The sequence below is a fragment of the Pocillopora damicornis genome, chromosome 2, assembly GCF_964200805.1.
Source record: "Pocillopora damicornis chromosome 2, jaPocDami1.2, whole genome shotgun sequence".
In the NCBI taxonomy this organism is placed as follows: Eukaryota; Metazoa; Cnidaria; class Anthozoa; order Scleractinia; family Pocilloporidae; genus Pocillopora; species Pocillopora damicornis.
Genome location: NC_142671.1, coordinates 313119 through 337638, shown reverse-complemented (window position 1 = coordinate 337638; position 24520 = coordinate 313119). Strand labels below are relative to the sequence as shown.

The 24520-nt window shown below is 39.3% G+C and overlaps 2 protein-coding genes across 4 annotated transcripts; one reads left to right on the top strand and one right to left on the bottom strand.

Annotated features, from left to right (window-relative positions):
* The first annotated feature begins 8 nt into the window (after positions 1 to 8).
* On the top strand, positions 9 to 13215 carry LOC113685027 (uncharacterized). Its single transcript, XM_027202474.2, has 11 exons — positions 9 to 885; positions 1372 to 1548; positions 2501 to 3441; positions 3666 to 3858; positions 4284 to 4742; positions 4980 to 5312; positions 5887 to 6037; positions 7001 to 8004; positions 8207 to 8445; positions 9461 to 9962; positions 11431 to 13215. The coding sequence occupies exons 1-11, from the start codon at positions 201 to 203 to the stop codon at positions 12582 to 12584; spliced, it is 5838 nt and encodes a 1945-aa protein (XP_027058275.2). The 5' UTR covers positions 9 to 200; the 3' UTR covers positions 12585 to 13215.
* LOC113685029 (glutamyl aminopeptidase) lies at positions 12901 to 24100 on the bottom strand. Of its 3 annotated transcripts, none has more exons than XR_016183178.1 (18): positions 23275 to 24093; positions 21760 to 21907; positions 20998 to 21123; positions 20748 to 20868; positions 20418 to 20572; positions 19738 to 19986; positions 19475 to 19606; positions 18912 to 19072; positions 18399 to 18478; positions 18020 to 18147; positions 17791 to 17846; positions 17373 to 17520; positions 16337 to 16410; positions 16040 to 16144; positions 15588 to 15767; positions 14964 to 15104; positions 14116 to 14197; positions 12901 to 13377 (listed from the first exon to the last, which is right to left on the bottom strand). XR_016183178.1 is itself a non-coding variant. In XM_027202478.2 (18 exons), exons 1-18 carry the CDS (start codon positions 23871 to 23873, stop codon positions 13228 to 13230), a joined length of 2823 nt encoding a protein of 940 aa, XP_027058279.2. In that variant the 5' UTR covers positions 23874 to 24100; the 3' UTR covers positions 12901 to 13227. The 3 variants fall into 3 exon arrangements, 1 of the variants encoding a protein (XP_027058279.2); XM_027202478.2 differs by having other exon boundaries at positions 15600 to 15767; positions 23275 to 24100; XR_003447528.2 differs by having other exon boundaries at positions 13085 to 13377; positions 14116 to 14828; positions 15600 to 15767; positions 23275 to 24100.
* Between the last annotated feature and the right edge of the window lie 420 nt (positions 24101 to 24520).

Sequence of the window (24520 nt, the reverse complement as noted above, 5' to 3'; positions counted from 1 at the left end):
ATTGGTTTGAGTCTGCGCATTAACACTCACATTGTTTTGACGGCCTTTAAATGTGCTTGGATGGCATGAAAACTTGAAGGCAGTTGAAATATCGTCGACGAGGACAAGTTTCAACGAGAAACTTCGTCGACAGAGGATTCACAATGATGAGTATTTTGCGAAATCTCTAAATTTCTGTCAAACTGGGTACTTGTGTTAGCATGGCACATCGTCGAAATAAGCAATCGAAGCACAAACTTCCGCCTAAAACTAGAGATATCGAACTGAGCATAAATATATGGGGAGATCGTTTTCAATCAGAGGGAGAAAGAGGACGCCGTCATCAACTGAAAGATTTCAAAGGTTTACTGGAGGCTGCTGGGTTCCAAGTTGCGAAAGCGCAGGAGCCAGTGAATTCTCCGGCCGGGAATGCCAGAATTATCAACATCGTGTTGAAGACAACGGAATCTAGAAAATCGAAGTTTTTTGAGCGATTTCGACGAGAATGGTGTTCCTCTATTTGTCAGCGTGGCGATTCGTTCTGGATGGAGTCAGAGACTCCCAAAGATACTTTCAAATACAAGACAGATGAGACACGGCAAATGATTAGAGTCGCTTCCTTCAGCTTTGGAACATTTACTACTCTTGGTACGTACGTACAGCACTGGTCAAGTGAACAAGATTCTGCATCTATTCAAGAAGGAAGCATTGAAAGCGAGTTCCAACATGATCTGGGGACTTTCACGATCTTCATTTTTAAGGAGGGCGCCATTGAAGGATCTAAAGAAATTAAATTTGAAATGGAACACAGGCAGTTTGAAAATTATGTCGTCGTTGATGAAAACGTTGTCAGTAGAAAAATTAGCTTCTATTTTCCCCTTCAGTGGCCACCAAAAATCTTCGAAGGTAAGTAAAAGAATATAACATTGCCTTTTCAAGAAAAAGGAATGTTATTTCCTTTTCATGAATCACGATAAGAAATGTCCAAAGCAAGTAGGTGAGATAATGAAGGCACTTCCTTTTTTCAAGTTCTCTGGGTCTTTTGAATTCAAGAAATTACAAAATGAGGTTAGAAAAATAGCCTGCGCTAAGTTTTCAGTCTTGAATTAAAAACTTACGTTGCCAACCATCTTAATCAAATGTTTTAGTATCGCATGAGAAGAATTACCGTGAAACGTCTGCCATCACTTACTTGTCTTGGTGATCTTTGTAAATGACGAAGGAGAATTAAAGATCCTTATAGTGTAATATTATCAGTCGTTCCGAAATTTAGATTTATCACCTTGAGGTTTAATCAAAATTCCATTTGGTAAGGAGTATCTCCATTCCTTTTATAAACAATATCCTGGTGTGAGATATGTTCATAATGTTTTAATTCTCTATCGACTGCAGAGGTGACAATCAATGACCACACAAACTACGATCGTTTGACGCATTTCCTCGGGTGCAGTCGAGAAATTCTAGGCTCCAGCTCGGTGTTATGTTTAAATTTTCCTCTGAAAGAAAGAATCCTCGAAAGAGATGAGGCAGATTCCCCTCTTGGATTAATGACTGGCCTTTCACGAAGAGGTAAGCACTAATCATGTTTATACTGATGACTCTGCTTAATCACATCGACCGTGACCAACTTCACCATTGGGTGTTTTTTTGGTTTTTTTTTGTTTTTGTTTTTGTTTTCGTTTTGTTTTTGTTATTTTTTTCATTCTCCAGCTCGTGTTTATTTTCAAGATGATAACAGAAAAAACGAAACAATCTGAGCTTTTTAATTCTTAGTTCACTCTGTCGAAAAACTTACAAGGAAATTATTCCAGTTTAAAGTAATATTTCGAGCCTGAAAACTCTTGGTAATTCTTTTACACTATTTCTTGGGATATTTCTGATAATGTAATTTTTTTTATACAACTGTCATTAATTTACTTTCCCTTATTTTTAAGTTATATCGTTATTTTCACGTTATTTAGGGACCAGTAAATATTTATCGTCTTGGCAGGGGGGGAGGCATGTTTATATCGTTATTTTTTACGTTATTTAGGGACTAGTCAATTTTTATTGCCTTGGCAGGGGGGGAGGCATGTTTATATCATTATTTTTTACGTTATTTAGGGACTAGTCAATATTTTTGCCTTGGCTGGGGGGGAGGATTTTATGGGGGATCACTTGGATTTAGGGTTTGGGGGAAACGAAGTGGGGACCAGTCGTCGCTTATCATAGAAAATTGACAGTCAACGAGGGGTGATCATTGGAATAATACAGAGCTAAGGGGGAATCAGGTAAATTTTATTGGGAGACAAACAAATTCCTACGACCATTCACTTTTCCCACCCCCCCTCCCCCCCAGGCAATAAATAATGAGCAGTCCTTTATTAAATAACTTTTTCTTCTGTGATTTCTCATGCAGTTTATTTATTTACTTTTCATACGATTATATGTTAAATATTTTGTTGCTTTATCTTTAAATTAATTACTTATCTGCTTATTTTCCCAGCTATCTGTTCATAAATATATATTCACTCATTTCCAGGCTTTTCTCTTTGTTTTGCGAATATAAAGACAAACTTTCCACGAGGAATCACGGAGGTTCCAAGGAAACCGACGCTCTCTGACCCTAAAATCATGTACGCTTTAGAATGTCTTCTGTCTCGAGGCTTCAAAGTTCGTGATCGTATTTCTCGACAGTTTTACGACTTGTTAAGAAACGCCACAGACAGGTACGGCTCACTCCAAGAGAATAACCTTGTATCTCCTGAAAAAGTTTGCAAAGCTCTGTACAGATTGGTCAGCATTGTGGAGACGGATCGATTCTGCCCTTTAGTGCATTACCTTGAAAAGTTGCTCTATGGAGACATGGTGCATCTGACGGCATTTGAATTTGAGATTCCGAAGCATTACGCATACGTACCTCGACTCATCGTTACTCCCACTCAAGATTACCTCCTGCCCGCAGAATTGGTGGCAGAGAACCGTGTCATCAGGGAGTATGGGCACGAGAGAGCGATGCGCATTGCATTCCGGGAGGAAGACTTTTCTAAGCTCTCATCAACTCACCCAGAAGGTCTAAAACACGTGTTAAAAGAACGCGTGGTAGAACTGCTCTCCAAAGACGTCCACATTGCTGGGAGAAAGTTCGAGTTCCTGGCTTGTTCCAATAGTCAGTTACGTGATCATGGTGCATGGCTGTACGACACGGAAGGAGAGCACAGAGCCGCTGACATAAGAGGATCGTTAGGACAGCTTAATGAAATCAGATGCGTTGCCACCTATGTATCTCGCATGGGTCAGTGTTTCTCGTCCACAAAAGAGGCTGTCACAGTCAGTATTGAAGTGGGTTGCAAGGTGGAAAAAATTCCAGATGTAGAAGTAGAATACAACAATGTTTATTTTGAATGTTGTCGCAACTTAAGATCTGGAAAATACACCTTTAGCGATGGAGTTGGGAAAATCAGCAGGGCTTTGGCTGAGAAGGTATGTAACAACAATATATCGATCAGATTTTTTCTGGCCTTTTTTTACACCTAAAATTTTACGATATAAGTCGTATTTTTTCAGTGTTAGGAAACAGTTCTTTTTTCACGTCACTTCATCAGATTCAAGAATCCAAAATGGAAAATTCGTGATAGGAGCGTTTTGACAAATATCTGAGTTTGGGATATATCACTGACCTGCCGATATCCTCTTTTCAATGTCAGGTAGCAGATAGCCTCAGTTTAGAACCTACTCCCTCAGCTTATCAGATTCGTTACGGTGGTTGTAAAGGAATGCTGGCAATAGATCCCAGGCTCCCAAACGGAGATAACCAGGAAATCCTGCAATATCGTAAGAGTATGGAGAAGTTCAACTCAAAGCATTCTGCTCTGGAGATATGTGAGGCAACGAAGCCGAGTAAGTTACCCTGTGATTGTTATTCGTTGGAGTGTCTTTGAATGTTGCAATTCGATCATTGAACTCTAAAATGGCATTTGAACCTAAATTTCTTGAATAAATTCTCCATGTTCGGTACATAAACTAAACTTCTATTACTAGTAATAAATGTAAATGCTAAAGGATATAAGCAATATGGTCTCGTGGTTGCAATCCAAATCAAACCGTGCCTCTACATCTGCAGATTTCGAATGCAACCAGACATGACCTAGTAATTAAAATTTTCCTTTGTTGCAACTGATAACGAGCACATCCTGTAGAAATTCTGTGTTTTTCGCAGATTTTAATAATCAATCCCCAGTTTAGTCATATTACAGAGCTGTTATCCGACTTAGATGAAACTGCTGATGAAATTATTATTGCCTTCTATTCATATCAAATTTTAGATCTTTTGTACCTTAACCGTCAGTGTATCATCCTGTTGAATGGCCTCGGAGTTCCGGATGAGTCGTTTATCAGTCTTCAAGACAAAATGCTCCGTAGCTTGGCCTTAATGTTGCTGTTTGAAACAGTAGCACTGGAAACTCTTCAACGAGCCAACATTCCAGGTGGTTTGAAGATTACAGCCTTATCACGCAGTGGTTTGAACGTTACCCGAGAACCGTTCTTCCGCTCTTTGTTGCTGGCCATATATAAAAGTCGGCTGGGGGATTTATTACGAAGGGCCCGGATTGCTATCCCAGAAACCCATGGTCGTCTCTTGATGGGCGTCATAGACGAGACCGGTTCTTTAGAATATGGTCAGGTGTTTGTTCGATACTCGAAGCTGGTCAGTCAACCAGGAAAGCAGCTGGAAATACTGAAAGGCAAAGTGGTAATAAGCAAGAATCCTTGTTTTCACCCAGGTCAGTATATGACTGGTTCTTAAAAGGATTTTCTTCCATTTCTAGGGTTCTTTTGGTTACAATTCTCAAATCATTAATTAGGATTTCTGTTATTTACCTTTCCATCATACATAACACCTTACAAAGGATTTTGACACCCTACAAAGGATTTTAATACCTTACAAAGGATTTTGACTTCGTAAAGTGTAAAGTGAACCTCCACCTCACTTTTACCACTTAATTTGTGTTTGTTTATAGGTGACATGCGCATATTTGAAGCAGTGGATATCCCAGCTCTTCACCATTTGGTCGACTGCCTTGTTTTTCCCGCCAAAGGCCACAGGCCTCACTCAGATGAAATGTCTGGTTCAGATCTCGATGGAGATAAGTATTTTGTTACGTGGTATGAAAAGCTTCTCCCACGAAAAGATAACGTTGCCCCAATGGACTTCACATCCCCGGAGAAGATGGAGCTACAAAGACCCATAGAAGTGTCTGACATGATTCAGTTTGTGGCGGAATACATTAAAAATGATCAACTTGGTATCATTGCAAATGCTCATCTTGTCCATGCAGACCACGATGAGGAAGGTAAGCTGTTTTAATTAACGTATTAAGATGAACTGAATGAACTTTCATCATACTAAGAATGCATGGATGACAATATCCAGAGAAAAAATTAAAACATTGAAGAGATGTAACCTTTTTAAACTAATATACAGTCAGAGTTCCAATTAAAAATTGTTAGTATCTTTTTTCAGTTTATTTTACATCAAGCATCGACACCTCAAAATATTTCAAACCAATAACCTCGTGTAACTGACCGTAGTAGTGTGCATGACGCGTGGACGCGTATCGTGTGTGAACTTAGGTAGCGATCTGTCAATTATGGGGGGGAACCGTTGGTGCGAATGGGGGAAGGGTCATGACATTTTATGCAACCAAAACCAGTAGGGTTACCATCAATTTGTGCAGTGCTCTTGGGGTTATGGTGTTGAGTTCAAAAGATAAGACAACTGTGGCGACAGTGATGCGAATCACCGATCATCTGAGATAATAATTGCATGTGTCTTGTTCAAATTGTAACAGATCTTCCACAATCAGTTTGTATATAAGTGAGGCGCTCACTCGAAGCTTTCAATAATGTAACATTCCTTCATTTAAGGTGTGTTTTCGGACGCCTGTATCCGTTTGGCTCACATGCACTCGGATGCCGTAGATTTTCCAAAAACAGGAAAGTGTCCATCTTTGCCCAAAGAGTTGAGGCCAGATCAGTACCCAGACTTCATGATGAAATCCGGGAAACCCCGCTACAAGTAAGTTTTGCCGATGACAACCAAAATTGGACGAAAGATATCTAACTCTTTTTTTTAATTCGAATCATGGTTTGTATCTCATTTAGAATCCAGCTCCCAGTTGGCTTGTTAGCTCAGTTGTTAGGGCACTACACTGGTATCGCAGAAGTCATGAGTTCAAATCCCGTACAGGCCCGAATTTTTTTCAGGCCTTATTTTCGCTACTGCTCAAGTAGTGTTAGGAACCCAATGGGCTTTTAGTAGTGTTTATTACCGCGAAGATCGCTTTCATGTTTACGTCTTTATCTGCAGTCCACATGTATGATTTTCATATGTTCACTATGACTGTAGCCAGCCCAGTCCGCGATTAGGGGATTTACGCTCGTTTAGAGTGCTTTTTTCTTCCCTTTCGCGGTCCTAAGGCTGGACAAGATAAAGAAGTATATTTCTAATATACTACTAAGTTTAATTAGTTTCTGTATTATCTCGAATTTTCTTTTTACGTTTTTTTTGTAGCGTCGTTCGATAAACATTGGCATCATGTCATAAGTAGACCTTTTCCATTTATTTAATTTTTACGGCTTCCGCTTGAGGTCAGTAAAGTCTACCATCCATAACTTCAGTTGTTTTTTTAATCTATGTAGTTACATTCACAGTCAGTAACACTTTACGATGATGCTATATAAAGTATACCCAAACGACCTCATGGCAGCATGTAGACGAATTATAGCGATCCACTTCCGAGAAATGGCTACACCATAAGACAAATAATAATTTCCTACGCGTCCATGAAGAAAATGGACTTTTTTATAATATTTCTGCTCCAGCCAGCAGATTGTTGTGTTGAATACGCTATTAAATCGAAGATTAAATCTCTTGAAGGACTATGTTGAGTGTTCTACAAGGCGAAAAATTTAACGCTGTAGATGTGTTCTGCCACACTTCAACAACAACAAATAAAATATTCTTTTTTTTAATTTTCAGTTCTCAAAGGATCCTGGGAAAACTCTTTCGCAAGTGTAAATCCCTTGATCGTGCCCAGCAGTTCTCAGCCGAGGCCTCTCAGAGCCAGATCATTCCCGACCCCGACCTGATCGTTCAAGGGTATGAGCACTATCTTGAAGAGGCCGAAGCAGTGAAAATTCACTACAACACCAAGCTCGATGGGCTGATGTCTTTATATGGCTTAAGAAATGAGGGAGAAGTGATAACCGGCTGCCTTGTTAAGGTAAACACTCGCCTCGCTGGAAAAACCGATGAAAAATTTGAAGTGGCGCAGATGATTCAAGCAAGTCTATCCACGCTACGTGCAAAAACGCGGCACGATTTTTATGATGAATTTGGCGGGGAAGATGAAGTGATGGAGGAGTTTGAAGAAAATGGTCATTTTGCCGAAGAGATTTTGCAGAAAGCCTCGGCATGGTACATGACAACTTATGGAGACAGAGGTGAAGGTGAAGTCCAGAGAACAGCTTCGTCTACAGATCCAAATCAGCAACGGGAGAAAGGAGACCGGAAAAGATTGCTCAGCTTTCCTTGGGTGGTCGACCGTATCCTGGCAAATATCAAAAAAGGTAAAAAACAAGAGCGGGAGAGGGATGGAACCCAAGCCCAACATGCCATGGGTGCAGTCGGTGACCTCATAACAGATCAAGCAGCTTACTTTTTTGATAAGTTGAAATCAGAGCTTGTTGATATTCGGAAGGTTCAAATTGAAGAGCGAGATAAGCTGAAGGATACGCTTAACCTTCTATTTGGAGAGGCCCGGGCGCCGCGGCTGGCTTTGTTCGACTCGTCGTTGACCGGAATCTCCGTGGGCGACGAACAACAGACGTCTGTCGGGATTTATATCCATGTCAAGTGGAATGCATCTGAGAAGGAGCAATATGAGTACCTCCAATGGCTAGGCAGAGCACTCAGCCGGGAGGGTGAAGTCAAGATGCAACGACATCCTTTGGTTCTGCATTTTCAACGCGGCTCCTCTCAAGGTACATAAATTAAATTATATTCAAAGATTCACAACAACTGATGATATTGTTTTCAACATTACCTCTAATTTCTATGGATTAAATGTCTCTGTTATACCACATTGGAATGGTCTCGAGAGCTTTGAAATACATCCTGATATTTTAATCTAACTCGCCAAGTAGTAGAAAAAAGAAAACATCCTTTCTTTGCATAACTATCTAGGTCTCAAGTTATTGAGGCAGGACTTCTACATCACAGCAGACTCTAACAGATTTCAAAAGAGTGCTTATGTCAGTATGCAGGTTCAGCGGTGTCCTCGACTCCTCCATCTGCTGCTGATTTTGATCCACTGGGGGCGTCGACGGCGTATTATTGGGAACTCGAGGAACAGCTTCCTGTCAGACGAAAATCTGGCCACCATTTTTCTCGTATTTTGTGAGGAATCTGACTTTATTAATAAGGTAAGTCTCATGTACCCGTGCATCAGTGATTTTCGGAAAGAGAAAATGAAAGTTACTAGTTGCAGAGCGTAAGGGTGCGTTCCTTTGGGAGGATCCGGATTTGAATTTGTGATCCAAGATCACACAGATCACGGTGCATCAAAGGAACGGAGCTTTAGTTCATCGGATTAGTTACCATGACAGCAGGCGCGAAATTGTAGAGCGCGTCAGCGGAATCGCGCGATAAATTTAAAAACAAAAACAAGATGGCCGTCGCGTATAGAGCAGCTGTTGTTTCGTGAGTAGAGGAACTTTCTGATCATTCAATACTACAAGAAGCGAGAAGCAGTGAAGATGAAGAATTTCTATTTTTTCTCTTGAAAAGGGAGATGCAAAGCCATGTCCGCTCTGAGAATTATTTCGAACGTATTAAACAATTCTCCTGTGTTGGGAACCCTGAATGCTGGCGACCAGTGGCCGATCGATTTAACATTACAAAATTGAGTGTATTTCGTGTTTATCACAGAATTTGTGGAGCGATCCCCAACAATCTTTCCGGTCAATATATGAGGTACCTACATGTTTGAAATTGGGCACCGCTGGGCAAAATGATTAATTTCTGATCCTTCTCCCAAAGGAACGCGTTGGATCAATGATCCAATGATCCAATGATCCGTCTTTAGATCGCGCAGACCGGTGGTCCGATGAATCCTTATCCAGAGTGGATTTGATAGATAACTGATCTTAAAATGAATTTTCTCGAAAGGAACGCCGCAGATCAGAAATCCTGATCCGGATTCTCCTAAAGGAACGCACCCAAACTTTCAATTATTATCTGGAAACGAAAGTAACGGAAAATGATTTAGAGGGAGGACTTTATGCGTCCTGAGAAAGGGTATCACCGCCTTTAGAAAAATTTCGATAAAACATCTTCATGTCATTCTTTCATTCAGTCTGAAAATGAAAGTTTTCTTTTTTCACTTTTACCGCCAGGACGTCAGTGACATTCATCTTTTTATCATACTTTTTTTATTAGCTAAGCAGCGCTGATATGCAGAACTTCTCTTCACGCCATCTTGGTTTACCGTCCAGCGTCGAACAAACCGAGGCTGAGAGGGTGTGGAGCAATGAAGTGCTGGGAGAAGATTATCAGGAAAGACTAAAAGGTCTCAAAGGCGACAAAACTCCAGGTCATCTGTTGATCAAATTTTTTGAGCATTACAGTTTAGTAGCAGACGATGATCCCCTTCATATACGAATTATGACAAATCCAGTGAAAAGCCTGGAAACGCTTTGTCCAAACGTTTCTACAGAAGAAAGTAATCGCTTTTCCGATGCTGCTCTTCATGCGTTCCATGAACTTGCACAGTGTTGTGGTCTGGATAGTTTTACTGCATCAAGTCATACAGAGAGCACGCGTGAGCTAAAAGAAACGCTGTCCATGCCCAACACGACTTGGAGCGCGCTCCGCTTTGCTGAAGAATTCGTGAGAGTCAAGTTATCGACTCTAACGTCAGCTCAGATCTCCTTAAGACCAGGTAATTTGTTTCGATTTCAAGAACTTTTAGATCATTTAATCTGGTGTTTTGGTACGCGTAAAAAGAGAATCAATCGAGGGAAATAAAACGTGGAATCTTGCACATTCTTCAACATACCGGTATGGATGACGGTTTTGATGGAGAGGGCTGGTTGCTAGGTTAATATTTGATTTGATCATCCAGGATGCCGGTTACCTAATTTAAATGGTTCATTTAGTTGCGCAGGATGCCAGTTAGCTAATTTGAATGGTTCATTTGGTCGCCCAGGATACCGGCTAGCTAATTTGAATGCTTCATTTGGTCGCTCAGGATACCGGCTAGCTAATTTGAATGCTTCATTTGGTCGCTCAGGATACCGGTTAGTTAATTTAAATGCTTCATTTGGTTGCTCAGGATACCGGCTAGCTAATTTGAATGCTTCATTTGGTCGCCCAGGATGCCGGTTAGTTAATTTAAATGCTTCATTTGGTTGCTCAGGATACCGGCTAGCTAATTTGAATGCTTCATATGGTTGGTGGATGGCTGTTCAAATGATGGATTGGTTGGTTGCTTGGTTGATGTGGTCATTTCATTAATTGTTTTGTTTTAATGGGTTATTAAGTTGAAGGGTTGATCCATATTTTGAGTTGGTTTGTTGGTTGGCTGGCTGCCTTGCATTTATTTTTTCGTAGATGTTCTGGCTGGTTGTATCATTTGTTGGTTTGGTTGCTTGGTTGTTTTTTAAGCTGTCAGCTTTTATTGCTTTATTCATTTGTTTCCTTTTTGTATTTCATAGATGGTTTGGTTAGTTGAATCATTTGCTTGTTTGGTTGGTTGTCTGGTTTTTCGGTTGGTTGCGTCTGATTGTTTCTTCATTTATTTATTTCGTAAATGGTTTGGTTGTTTGTTTCATTAATTATTTTGTTGCTTGATTGTTTGGTTGGAAATATTTGGATATTGCTAGATTGATCGGTAAATTAATTTAGTCGGTCAGGATGTTGATTCAGTTGATACAGTTGGTCCTGATTGGCTGATTAACCGATTCGGTCTGTTGATAAGAACCAAGTGACAAAGAAACTAGATACAATGTCTCCGAATGTATACATAAGCTTTTCTTCATGCGCAAATCTTCTCACCTATCCACAATTTCAGAGTTTAGAGTGCTTATGATCATAATATTTTTTCTGGATCGCGATTCGGTTGCTGAATTAGTCCGCTTGCACTAAACGCCAAAATGATAACAAGATATCTGTTATCAATGGGTGTAACCTGACATTATGAAGCTGGTCAAAAGCCTCTCTTTTTTTATGTAACTCCCTCCATTTGGTACGCTCTATGCAAGACTTCAAAGAACTCCTGTTAGTTCAAGATGATGTATGCATTATTGATCTCCCCAAATGATATGTTATGGCCTTTTTTTCCTGGACACGACACCAGTAAACTTACCTCGTGAATGAGTTCTAATAGGACTGTTATTTTTTATTTTCAGCTCAGAATGGTTACATTCTTGAGGCCACAGGAAATTACCTTACGTTGCACGCAGTTCAAAATGAATTGGAGAAGATTGAAACGACTTGCAGGTCCTACATTTATGACCATACCATGAGTGGGGCTAGTCGGTTTCTGTTCTTGGACCAAAATGGGCCAAATGATATGGTCAATTTTAAGCAGCTGCAACGAGGGGACTATGCGGTGAATCTAGACCCGTTGAATGGATTACTACGGCATGGCCTCGGCCTTGACGATGGGCCCAACAGCGATTTGGTAGAACAGAAATTTCTAAGCTTGATTTCCTCTCAAATGGGGGTTTTTAAGCAGGAGTATCTACCCTACGTTCACGGTGCTGATAGACTAATGATCAGGGTGGAATTTGGTAGCATTTATGTCCAAAACGCACGATTTGATGCACCAAGGGTTGGAGCCGTTGAGGATATGCTGAGTCAGAACGCAGATTCCACAAACCGGCCCGGGTCTAGTCAGGCCCAAAAACGGAAGTTGATGACACATAAGTTCATACCAGTTTTAGATTGCGGTGAGAGCTGGACTGCGGCGTTCCCGACAATCTTACATGATAGCTTTGCAGAAACGTACACCCTGGGAATAAAGGAAGGTAGAAACCACACCAAAACCGTTCGCTATGACAGCGAGTTGCAGTTCTGTGACGTAGACATTCCACCTATTAACTGGGTGGTAGCAGACGTCAAAGCCCCGCGCCATGCACGTGCGAAGTCACGTGACATAGATTTCCGCGTCACCGTCTGCTCTCAAAGAAAACTTGAAGATGATAAAGACGAAGTCATGAGCTCACCTGGTTACGAAATGTTTAGCACAAAATCAATCCTCAGCAAACCAGGCAATATGAGTTTGGATTTGGAGCTGGCAAGCGGCTTCCAAACGAAAGTTTCTTATGTCAGACATGATAAGACCTCGATCTATAAAATCTCTGACGGAAATCTGTTCCTTCAAGTAAAGGAAGTAATGAAATATGAAGGAAAAGGTTCGAGGTTTCTTAAACCCTCCAAAAACTCCACAGAAGTTCAAATATTTGGATTTTTTTATGGTAAAGGTGACCCGGAAGAGGCAATGAAGGTGTCCAGGAACTTATGGTCAGCGGCTAAAAGGCTGAGACCACACATTAGATAAATTACTCACTTTTAAGCAATGCAAATATCGCACAATTTTCAGCTCTTTGTAAAACTGTTTTCATGGAAAACGAGAAATTTTCTATTTTTTGGCACAATTACAATCAAATTGATCGAAGTTTTTACATAATTTTACCATTCTGTGACTTTTTTCCCACGGTGATTGTAGAAAAAGATTCGTGGACTAACAGTTATTAATTATCAGTATTAGGTGAACTTAAGGCCTGAGGATTAATAACGAAAAACACGCCAACGTTAAGGTCGTGTTTTGTTGATTGACTTGACGTGGATGTGTGTTTTTTTCCCTACCTTCTTCGTTTTCTCTTTTTTTTTTTTTTTCATCACTCAGAGTTCAGCTGAATTTGCCCCGAAAGTCTTTGATTTCATATAGTTTGTAAACTTTTCAGAAACAATTTATTTGACCGCCCGTGTCTGAAGAATTGGCGAGATTTCACTCTCCGTAGATTCTTTTTTGTAGGGTCTAAATTTGACAAAGTCATATCGATTCAAACCAACTTTTTGATATCATTTAAAATGACAAAACGATACTAATCAAACAGAGTCTGATGTTTTTTCAAGCTGACATAATCTATAATTTTTGCTTTGTCCATTAAACTGTGCATTATATGTAACAGTCTCTTTTATCAGATTTGCACGTGTTGATTGAGCCAGTTGGTAACATCTTCCTCATGCCGACTGAGCCAATGTATATTTGCGTGGATTCGCTCTATTCCCATTTTCACCTGGCGATAGGCTGCGTCTGTGGGCTTATAATCCTTGAAGAATTTCTTAACCTGTAACGAATCAAGAAAAATTCACAAGCAAACTTAAAAAGTCGGTTGAAAAACGCACATCTGCCTACAAAGTTACTTTTAGTAGGCTTTACACGTTAACCCCCATGAGTGACCAAAACAGAATTTCTCCTTTCAAAGTTAATACATTATCAAGTAGACAAGTGAAGAGAATAAAGAAAAAAAAAAATTAGGGGATTGTTATCTGATCCAATCCATAATTCCCCGAACTACCATGATGAGAATTGTAACGAGGCAGACAGTGCGGAGAATTACTATTGAGATCTTAGGAGTGAAAGGACTAAGGTAAGTAGCAATTATTCTTCCCGTCGTTCCCTGTGTGAAGCAGCCAAGGGGAAGCCTAAAAAGAATAGTTTTTTAAAATTACTTCAAGTCAGTCAGAATGAAATGAGCCGGAATAATAACGAAATAATTTACTTTGTTTTAGTAACTTTGCGTTCAATTAAGAGGCACGTCTAAATACTGGGAAGAGCCCGTCAACACTGGCTAACTTTGGATTTCGCGAAAGCGGCAACAAGGCATGTGCTGAACATCAAGAGGAACACCGTGACATGCGTGGATGGATAACGCCATATAACCGTCCAAGACTGCTAGTTCAAGTTGTGTAATGCATCAAGAAATCCAGAAGATTGTTATTATAAAAAAACATCTTTCACAACCCTGGCATTTTATTTCTTATCGAATATGGAAAATAATCTACATCTATATCAAATATCCTACCTGGCTCAGTTGTGCGGGAGTATTGCATTTAAACATCAAAGATTCAATCAAAACTGGCCATTCATCGGATCCACGACTATACCTAAGGTAAAACATTTTAGTTAATTTTAAATTGACAGGTCAGTTTTCATCATTCAGAAAGATGTTACAATTTACTTTTCGAATAACGTTTTAAATCGCTCTTCAAACCGCTTTCAAACGCTATTGTCCTGTTTAAAAAGGATACTTTTTTGATTTCAGACGTTGTTTTTTATCTCAGTCGGAAATTAAAGCTGCATGCGATTGTATGCATGTTCCGAGGAAATTTACTTTATCCGTTATTGTAATTTATGTTTGATTTTCTTTCCAAGCTTCAAAATGCAACTCATTTTCTTTCCATATGAAACTCGTGCACATAAAAATAATAGTCGAAGAGAATCATATCCCATGTTCGCACAGAGCAAGGGTTTTTAGTCGAAGTTGCCTTACAATTTAATCGAATTCTGTGATTCAAAGTGTTTTGGGCCAAAAAAAAGTGTCAAATTTGCTTTTCAAATTATTTTCCTTTCAGGTGGCTTAGCCAGAACAAAATATGGTTTGTGATGACGCAAAAAAAAGGAGAACAGGAAGATGAATTCCTTTTGAAATATTTGTCTGAAACGCTTTTCATCGGCAGAAAATAATGAAAGAAGACTTGTCGAGAAGACTGCTTTAGTTGGAGCGCCATTTAGGTCCTGCGAGGAGATGATTAGGAAGAGTTGTGAGATTTGAGATTGCAAGATAAGCGTCAAGGAGACAAAGGAACAACGTTTTGCGGTAGAGATCATATCGCCTCCAAGTGCGATTTTATGAGTTGATATTCTTCATACCTTTCGTACAGAATGTGCCAGTGTTCACGAAAAAAATCCCAAGCCATTTTCCATGATTCGGGGTTAGACGCCACCCCGCTGATTACTGAAAGTGTATCTTGAGGGGAAATTTTTGTCTTATCCAACGAATAATTTAAGCACCTGTTGACGAAAAATTGAGAGGAGTAAGAGAGACGAGGGAATCTATTTCAATTGGGAAAAGGAATTTGACAACCTCGCTTAGAGCTTGTTTTCGAGTTCCAAAATTTTAGAATTATGAGTTTATTTGCATCCCCAAAACAAATTTTTCGTACCTGACTGCGTATCAATTCAGATTCAAATCAGAAACTGCAAGGGGAATCTCGGAGATGCGCTATTTCTAGTGTTGCCGGTGAAGTTTAATAAGTTAAAGTTGTCATTTAAGGGCTGCAAACGATTGTGAAGATCTTAGTTGAGAGCAACAGAGAGACTTATAATAGAGAATAATTGGTGCAAAAAATACAATTTGCCCTAAGGGTTTTTTGGAGGCCTGTTGGTTTATGGTGATATGAAGATCCGATCGATCGGGCAGATATTGCGGGCTCATTTCACAAGGAGCGCAAAGCTTGTCCCACCGTAGGATACACTCCAGTGTGGGATACTCGCCTTTACACTCACTTTTGTATCATTTGAGTATTTCTTGTGTAAGTGAGTGCATCCAAAAGAATATCTTTTTCGGAGGCGACGTGAGTAGTTGAGTACTTTTTGAAAGCCTGGTTCCATTCTTCGGCGCCACCTTCTTTGACACCAACTGAATACACTAAAGAACGAAGGTTTGATGGGATCCTGTGAAAATAAGTACTATCAGTGGCTTTGCCTTTTAGGATGTATGTTGTATCGGGAAAAAAAAAAAAAACGAATCAAAGAACTTCTTTGATCATTTTCATAATAGGGCCTTTTGGGAGACATTCAACAATACGCGATTCAGAGTAATCTTGACTCCTTATCAACATAAAGTAGTTCTGAACCTAAACAGAGAAATTAATCAGTTTGCTTTTAGTAAAGCTCAGCAAATCACACACAAACGAGAAGAAAGCTGTCAGAAGAGAGACACTTACATTTTGTTCTCTTCCATCGCAAGTTTAAACATGTTCTTGATCTTCAAGATGGTGTCCTGATCTGAATAGTCAGAAGCCTTAAAGAGAATCTTTGGACGCAGCATTCTGGAAAAACAATAATAGGCCATGATCAAGACGCATGAATTAGCAAGGGAATCAGAAAAAGAATGAATTAACAATGAATTTTCTTGTTTGTTTTTTTTTTCACATTTACAAAGTCTAGAGGGAAGAAATTGATTTTAAATTGATTTTTTAAGACAAAGTATTTGGGAAAAACAAAAGAAGTCAAGTGCTTACTTTTGTAAATGCGATCCTTTGTCATTCCATCCCAGTCTCCTTATTGATGGTCGAAGTTGTTGAAGCATGTATCTCTGTAGTGGACAAATGATTGTAGTTTATAACTTCTCTTCTATCACACTCGGCTCAGCTATTTCAAGTTTACCATAAAAAATAATCACAAAGTGTTTCCGCCACTTTTTGGTCATAAGTACTTTCAAAAGCGCTTCCTCACGATGCAAAACTTGTCCTTTCATTCATAACGTAGAGAAAATGTCCGGACCTAAGAGATCCATGAATACTACTGATCACTATACGTGCAACTCCGCCTATGTCATCTATTACATAACTTGCACTTATTGCAGAAATTTATACGTTGGTGAAACAGGAGGACAACTAGGCGACCGATTCCGGGAACATCTTTGCGACGCAAAAAAGAAATGACAGGGACACATCCAAACTAGTCGCTAGACTCTCGAATCTCCCTAATAATTCTAAGAAGCATACGGCAGTTTGCGGCCTTTCCCTACATCTACACAGTTCGGAAAGCTGCAAAACTCTAGAAAAACTCTTTAATCTTTCAAATCGGCACTCTCGATCCTCACAGTATCAACAAGTGCTTTTCATTCAACTAATTTGTTCCTGTTTTCTCGTCATCTTATTCCGACCAATAGTGTAGCTCCATTCTCTGCATATAAACACGCACAACCCACAATTCCTGCATTCGTTCCGACGGAGGGCTAACGCTCGAAACTTCAGCTTTGAAACTCTTTATGGTGGCCAATAACGTTATCAACTCAGTTGCTAATACTAAATTACCCCATTATACTCTCCCACCGACGCAGCCCTGCAGTCTCTTAAGAAACGTATCCCCTTTATTATAAGTGTTTCCGTTAGTTCTACTGCAAATGAAGTCTAAATTCAAACTTAATTATGAACAAGAACTTGTATTTTATTTCTTCTAATCTTATACGCAACGATATCTCTTTGCTGAAGCTGAAATAATAAGGCCTCCCAGAAAGCGCAAGTGATATAGATAGGACACAAATTATATTACCTTAAAGACATCATAAGACTTGCGTAGAGTAAACTGGTCGCCAAGGTACTCCATGTTTCGTAAGAAAGTTATTAACGGTGAAAACTCCGCCTCATTCCTTATGTATTCAATCATTTCTAAGGCTAGTTCATATCCGAGCTCGTCACTCCTAAGAAAATGTTACATTTGGACTTATCACGAAAAGAGATTGGCGCAAAATTACACGTTACAGAAACTTAAAATAATAATCGGATAAAGAACGAAATAAGCTTAACACTATTGCAGAAAATGAGGATAGAGAGGAAAAAATTAATAAGTAAATGAAAAGAAATTTTAAAATATGAAAATAACCAACGGGAAGCTGGGCGAATAGAATCTCAGTAGTAAATAGTAAATATACTGAGATGCGAAAAGAAGCATGTGAAATGGAATAGTTTACCTCGCCAGATGAAATGCATCATCAATCAGTCCAGAGCGGTCGGCTGGACTCATTACCTGCAGTGTTGCATAATACAAAATCATTCTAACTTCGTCATAAGTGCTCAGGATTTACTACAAACGTGGTCATTACGACCACGAGTTTGGTAATTGTTCAGCCAATTAAAGTAAATAAAAATGTAAACTAATTGTAAACATCTACTGTTCCCTAAGAGAATAATCGTACTTACGGTATGGTCTGTGTTAAGTTGGTTGTTAAGAGCTTTCCAGTTGTCGATGTCGTAATTAACTCTGTAATAACCAATCTGATCAACATTAGCTTTAATCCACCCAGATGTCTTTGACCAATCAAGCGAAGCTGGAAAAAAAGATTCACGTTACTACCATCTATCTTGAAGAATGGAAAACTAGAATAAACATTAGAATCAATTTAAAACGTTATTCCTTATATCGCATAGATAGTGTGTTGTTTGTTTTGCAGATATCCGCAGAACTCTTTTGGGGGATTGATTATTTCCTATCTGGATTTGTAGATTAAACTTGATCAGCCACCTGGAGAAATGTCTTGACCTCAGCTGAGAAAAAATTTTTAAGACAACATTTACATACCACTTCCCCTCTTCAGCCAAACATGTTTGGTTGTGTTGTCCTTCTCAGTTTCATAAGTCAGCGGAATGTTCCATGTATAACTATGAAAAATAACAGAAGATTGACCAAGATGAAGTTCGAGGGAATATTTAGAAGCGTAAGGGTGATAGAGGAGAGAGTTGGTAAGTTAGATGCAGTTTTAGTGATAAAAAAGAGCGACTTGGCTTGTAAAATGAGAGTTACACTTTTTCTGGTAGACTTATATGGCATCTTAGATTTACTGCTAAGCAGATGCTAAGTCGAAACCAAAGAAAATCGTGTTCTCTTTTTTTGCTTATCATACCTACGTGAGGTTAACCGCCATTCAATTGCCGTGAAAACCAAAATTATTAAACATCATTTCTTTATATAGGATTCCTTAGCAGTGACTCCTTATCACGAACAACTGACCATAAAGGTGCCATTGTTTTTCTGTATGATGGCACTCAAGTAACACGAGCGAGGAGGAATGCAAGTCTGTAGGGTATAACTTACTTAAATGGAGAACTCTTTTGTGGTCTGGCACCAGGATCGATAAGGAATACTTTTTGGTCAGCGGTCGCCTTGTGTTGGTTCAGGCGCCTGATAGTAACAACTGGTAAACCCATTTGAAGTGTCCAGGTGTCCATAACTTCTTTTACGTTAATGCCACTTTTCTGCGGAGATGAACCAATATAAAAGGGAAAAAAGTAGAACAGAATGAAGCGTCAAAACCAATGTCAATTCGGCGTGGCCAATCAGAAACAAAGATTGTCGTCAAAAGGAGCTAATGGAAACTCTAACTTAACTCACCTAACCGGCCGGCCTCAAGCTCAGGAGAAAGCCGAGCAACAAAGACGCCATTGATTTAAATTAGTTAAAATTGGTGAACTGATTTGTTGATAGAGTGGTGTAATACATATACAAACCAAAAGCAATTCGGAAGTACTTTCGTCATCATTTTGAACAATTTCCGGCATGTTTGTGATAAAGCTGTGGGGTACACTTGAAATTTGGTGCAAGAGTTAATTGGAGGGTGGAAAAACGAAACGTTATCGTTATGATCATCGAAAACTTACTTCTGACAAAGCTAACCAAAGTTCGTCTGTATCTGCGTTGCTAGAGGAATATCTTTGGAGGTATGACCGCAGACCAGCAGTGAAGTGATCATGGCCAATAGTATTCTTTAACATCCGTATTACAGATGCTCCCTACAAGGCAAATGACACTTGTTGTGATGTTGCTTAGGGCTGTTGTTGTCATGTGCTTGTCATATCTTAATTGTTTGCATCACTCGTCATATTCCTAGTTTAAGCGCTTTTTCGGAGGGGTTTATTCAAACCTTTTCGTAAGATATAGAGTCAAACATGCTGTCAATGTCCTTGGGATCTTTTACATCAACTGAGATTGGATGAGAGTAACTCGACTGATCTTCACTGAAAGCCACTTGAAGTTTCTTCACGACAAATTGGTCCATCATACTCCAGTTAGGTTCAACAAAGCTTGCTCCTATGTTTTCCATGAATGTAGCAAAACCTTCATTCAACCAAAGATCGTTCCACCATTTCATAGTTACGAGATTCCCAAACCACTGAAACGAAACTCGTTCAAGGTTAGATGATGACCAAAAACATTATAGTATTAGGGAAACCCTACGCTGGCGGGTTATGTTACATTGCAAACTTCGGTTATATTAATCATAATCCAGCTTCTCGTCGCTTGCTTGTCTAGCGGTTGTCAACATTGAGAGCTGGATCAGGGTGGGTCAATGAGTGGCAATAAATACGATTTGGGCTTTCAACCCTCATAATCTGACTGGGCTTGCAAATACTTTATAGGGAAGGGTGTCAACTTGACTTTGGGCCTGGAGTTAAGTTTAGACAGTTTAGTGTCGAAGTAGGTCAAATTGGTGTATGTTGCCAATTCAATCACCAATATTTATTGATGATTTATCCACCACAAATCCTTTTTTTTTTTTTACAATTATTTACATCCCAGGAATATCATTTTCTCTTTACTGACCTGATGAGCCAACTCATGTGTTACAGTCTCGCAAATACTTTGTCGTAATTCATCTGATGTCTTTTTAGGATCAAAGAGGAGCATTGAGCTGGTAAACCCGATTAGCCCCCAGTTTTCCTCAGCACCGGTCGAAAAGTCAGGAATAGCAACAAGATCTGCAGAGATGGTGATAAACAATGAGAAGGACCAAAGGAATTGCCAAGGAAGTCCATGGATGCTATAGGAAAACATCAGTTCTGAAGCCTCGTAAATTTGATAGGCACGGAAGCACAATTTTGTATTGACACTCACATGCATGCAACTGCCGGAAATTTTTTCAATTTTTCTTACCTTGCTTGGGAAGAGGAAATTTTATCTGGAAGAATTTTTCATAATTTGAGAGAGTATTTGAAGCAATATCCAGTGCATATGAAGCCTGAGCCAGTTGCGATGGTGGGGTCCAAATACGAACCTAAAAGGCGACAGAGAAAGTAATTAGAGACATTTTAACCTTTGTGTCCTTCATTCCCTCGTGAGTGAAGCAAACACTAGAACTTAAGGCTTCAAAAAAAAAAAGGTGAAACTCTGGATTGTTCAGGACCTTAATACCACCGCTCGTTGTCGTCTCTATGTGGGCGAAGTCGCTCACAAGAAATGCCACTAGGTATGTGCTCATTTTAACTGATTCTTGGAAATGGTCTGCGAATAAATCATCTCCAACCTTCACCTGAAAGCAAAGGTCAAAACTTTTAGAAGAATCTGAGGGTATTTACATTTTACTTGTAAGTATGTAAGTGAACCCAACCCCAGACCTTGCGTCCCATTAAAATAAAAGCAAGTAACAAACAAAGGAAAACTAAAGAAACAAAAAAACTTATTATTGTGTGAGCAGGGATCAGGGATTAGGACGGATCCTTCAACAAATGTGCAAAGTGACACGAGATTTCCACATTACACACTGTACTCTGCGTGCTTTTAAGGATCTTGTGGACTTGCACATCATCAGCATTCAGTTTTCGCAAAATGCGATATGGAAATAATAAGCAATGACTGCCAATCCGTCATCTTGCTGAAATTATCCAACTTTTTAACGGTGAGAGTTTTGTCCGCGAGGGGAGATTTCCCCCAAAAAGAATATCATCTCTGCATGTGCAGAATGAGCAACAGACGCTCATTCTGGAGGACATAGACCCTTTTCTCCTCACAATGTCAAAATAATCCTCCTCACAATATGAAAATAATCTTAGCCAGACAAGTTATGAGAATTCTTAGAAAACATCATAGAAATCGTATGAGAGACAGTAAGGATAATTACAATTAAGATATTGGGACTGAAAGGGTTAACACACCTTTTTATTCTTACCGTTTGCATGAGGGGCATATTTGAGAGAGAAGAATATTTTCCTTCCCTGATAATGGTAACAGAAAACTTTGCCTTCATTTCCGGTTCATCGAAGCATGGAAACGCCGCTCGAGCGAAAGTCGCCTCAAATAGTGTAGCTGCCAGATAACTAAGAAGAAAAAAATAACTGGGTACAAGTGATCCTCGAGTCGTGTCTATATAAAGCATTGAGAATTAAAATATAAAACATTAAAAACAACCGGATTGAGAACGTTATTTTTACAATTACTTCATGTGTCAGCTGTGCGTTCATCGTCATATGAAGCACCTGGGATATTTGAGAGCACTCACGAAACTAGACGGTTGCTATCGATAACGACTCTAGAAACTCTTAAGCATGTTTCGTGCTTTCCAATCTTACCACGTGCTTCATATCTCAATAAACGCACCCTGGCGCACGAACCAATTGTAAAATGCATACAGTTCAATTTATCATACACCTTAGGCCTTTGACTTTTTGAAACATCGCATAAATGCTCTTGTGCATGATGAAATCATTAAGCCTCTTTGTGCTAGAATGTTCATAAGTCTTTGTCACTTTCTTTATGTTTTCATGAGGGTATTCTTTTGATTCCAGTGTTCTGGGAATACTCTCCGATCAAAATTCAACAGTCCGCTCCTTGAAAGCAAGGCCGGCTCAGGGTGAAACTGCGTATTTTGACGTGAACCTACAAAAGACCTATTACCGCTATTTACAGAGAAGAAATCTGAAAAGGCTCAAATTTAAAGGAGCTAATCATTCTTGATCTAGCGCCTTTTATAAGGCAGCTAAATAAAGAAGAAAATTAAGACATTTAAGAGGCAATAAATTAGAGAACAAATCAAACGAGTTAGTCAAGTACTTGCTAAGTACTTGTACCACTGTATGTGGTCACTAAGAATGAACAGGGCAACCATTCATTGCTGAAATTATCTTTGGAGCTTTACTCATTATGATGAGTCAACAAAAAAAACTACTCGTGTTTTGCAAATAATGCTGAGTGACGCTCAACTGCAGAGACACTGTCATTAACTTGCCTGCTATAAATTAGGAAGAAATATTCAAATCTGGTTTGTCATGCAAATAACTTTAAACTTGCTGAATTGGTTTTGTTATGAACCGTCTTGATGATGTGAAATAGCCGCCGTAAAGAGATTAGAAAACTGACTTTTCGAGCTTAAGCCCTTCGTCAGAGCGAGTGAATTCGCGGTAAAATTTCCGCACAGCCCCATACTACATTATGCATTCAGTTCTTGGATAGAGAAAACAATGACAAAAACAATACATTGCCTTGGGAAAACAGATTTGTTTTACAATAGGATGGGACTGTGCGGAAATTTTACCGAATTCGCTCTGAATCGCAATTTTTCTAACAAAACAAGCCTGCGTTAGGCTGTGACTTCACAGTCGCTAATATTAGAGACTTCGTCTTAAATAATCTCAATATAACGAATGATATCACTTATCACCAAAAGACTTTAATTTGTTTTACTGACCTTTTCTCACCACTTTTTGTCATGTAAGAACTTCTGTAAAATCCGAGAAGTTTGTCTGTCAGTGGATACTCAAATTCGATGTAAATTGCGTAGTTTTGATGTGGCGTGAGCTCTTCACTTACTTCAATGAGAAACATTTCAAGAGTTCTATTTTGCATTGTCTCCGTGACTCTTATATCGCGATCCTTGCCTCTTCTTCCGTTTTTTACCCTCGATTGCTCCAGTTCTTTAACACTTCCAGCTGATAAAAGGGGAAAGAATTCTCTCTCTTGTGTAGTTTTAAGCACGGTTGTCCCTGATACGTTCATGTCTTTTAAATGAAGAATAATATGTGTTGTTGGCTTTTCACAATTAACTCGTATTGTAACATTCCCTTTAACATTGAATGATTTCAAATCAGTTTGTAATGTGATTTTATAGCTGGTGGGCAAAAGAGTGCGTGGAAGTCGTATTGAATGCCATGGAAATTCCTGACCCTGTGGAGTCCTTTCATTAAGAGCGAGCCTTCGGTGTTCAAGGTACGACTCTGATAAGGTTAAACTCGCCCAATGAAGAAGAGGCCAGACCATCCAAATTAGCCGTATGTTCGACAGCAGCATTTCATCAGCTCGTATTATGTCCGCATGGAAAACAAATAATGGGTTCAAGGCAGTTCATGAAATACAGTTGATAAAGTCGTTGGAGCTGGGTAATTTCATATGCTTTTAACTGCGACTAGTTTTTTGTTTTGTGAAGAACAGTTACGGAAAATTTGCATTGCAGATTATCAGGTGACAAGTAAACAGCACTTGAGTTGTCTAGCAATCAACACTGGCACCACTAATACAAAGAAGAAATCATCTTGCGTAAGAGTGTTCATCTGACCGGTTAAAAGTTATAACAAACAATAGCTTTGGGTTCCGGTCGAGCCCATTGACTATGATGTAAAGTGAGAGATGGAAAATATCCCGAGTTGGGGGCAGAGTAGGAAGATTACTATCCGTTTTAAACTATCTGGGAATATGCTCCCCCAGGAGAAATATTTTTATAACCGTTTCGGTCTTAAAGCATGTATGGATTTTGATCTTTGATTCTGGTATGGTTTTATAAGAAAATGAGATGTACCAAAGATATGTGATTGGACCTGAAATTTAGAGCAAGTTTTACCAATTGTTGACTATGGCACTGCTGCGAAGTTTACACGCAACGACAGAGTATCTGAAACTGGATTTGCAAGTCAATGACAATGTTTAGAAGTGGGACTGAA

Excerpts from the sequence above, each read along its gene's own strand:
- LOC113685029 (XM_027202478.2), bottom strand. The coding sequence starts at position 23,873 with ATGCTGCTGTCGAACATACGGCTAATTTGGATGGTCTGGCCTCTTCTT. Across the intron at positions 21,124-21,759 it reads ATATGCCCCTCATGCAAACG|GTGAAGGTTGGAGATGATTT; the intron begins GTAAGAATAAAA and ends CTTTGCTTTCAG. Across the intron at positions 16,145-16,336 it reads AAAGGATCGCATTTACAAAA|AATGCTGCGTCCAAAGATTC; the intron begins GTAAGCACTTGA and ends TTGTTTTTCCAG.
- LOC113685027 (XM_027202474.2), top strand. The coding sequence starts at position 201 with ATGGCACATCGTCGAAATAAGCAATCGAAGCACAAACTTCCGCCTAAA. Across the intron at positions 3,442-3,665 it reads GCAGGGCTTTGGCTGAGAAG|GTAGCAGATAGCCTCAGTTT; the intron begins GTATGTAACAAC and ends TTTCAATGTCAG. Across the intron at positions 3,859-4,283 it reads ATGTGAGGCAACGAAGCCGA|ATCTTTTGTACCTTAACCGT; the intron begins GTAAGTTACCCT and ends ATCAAATTTTAG.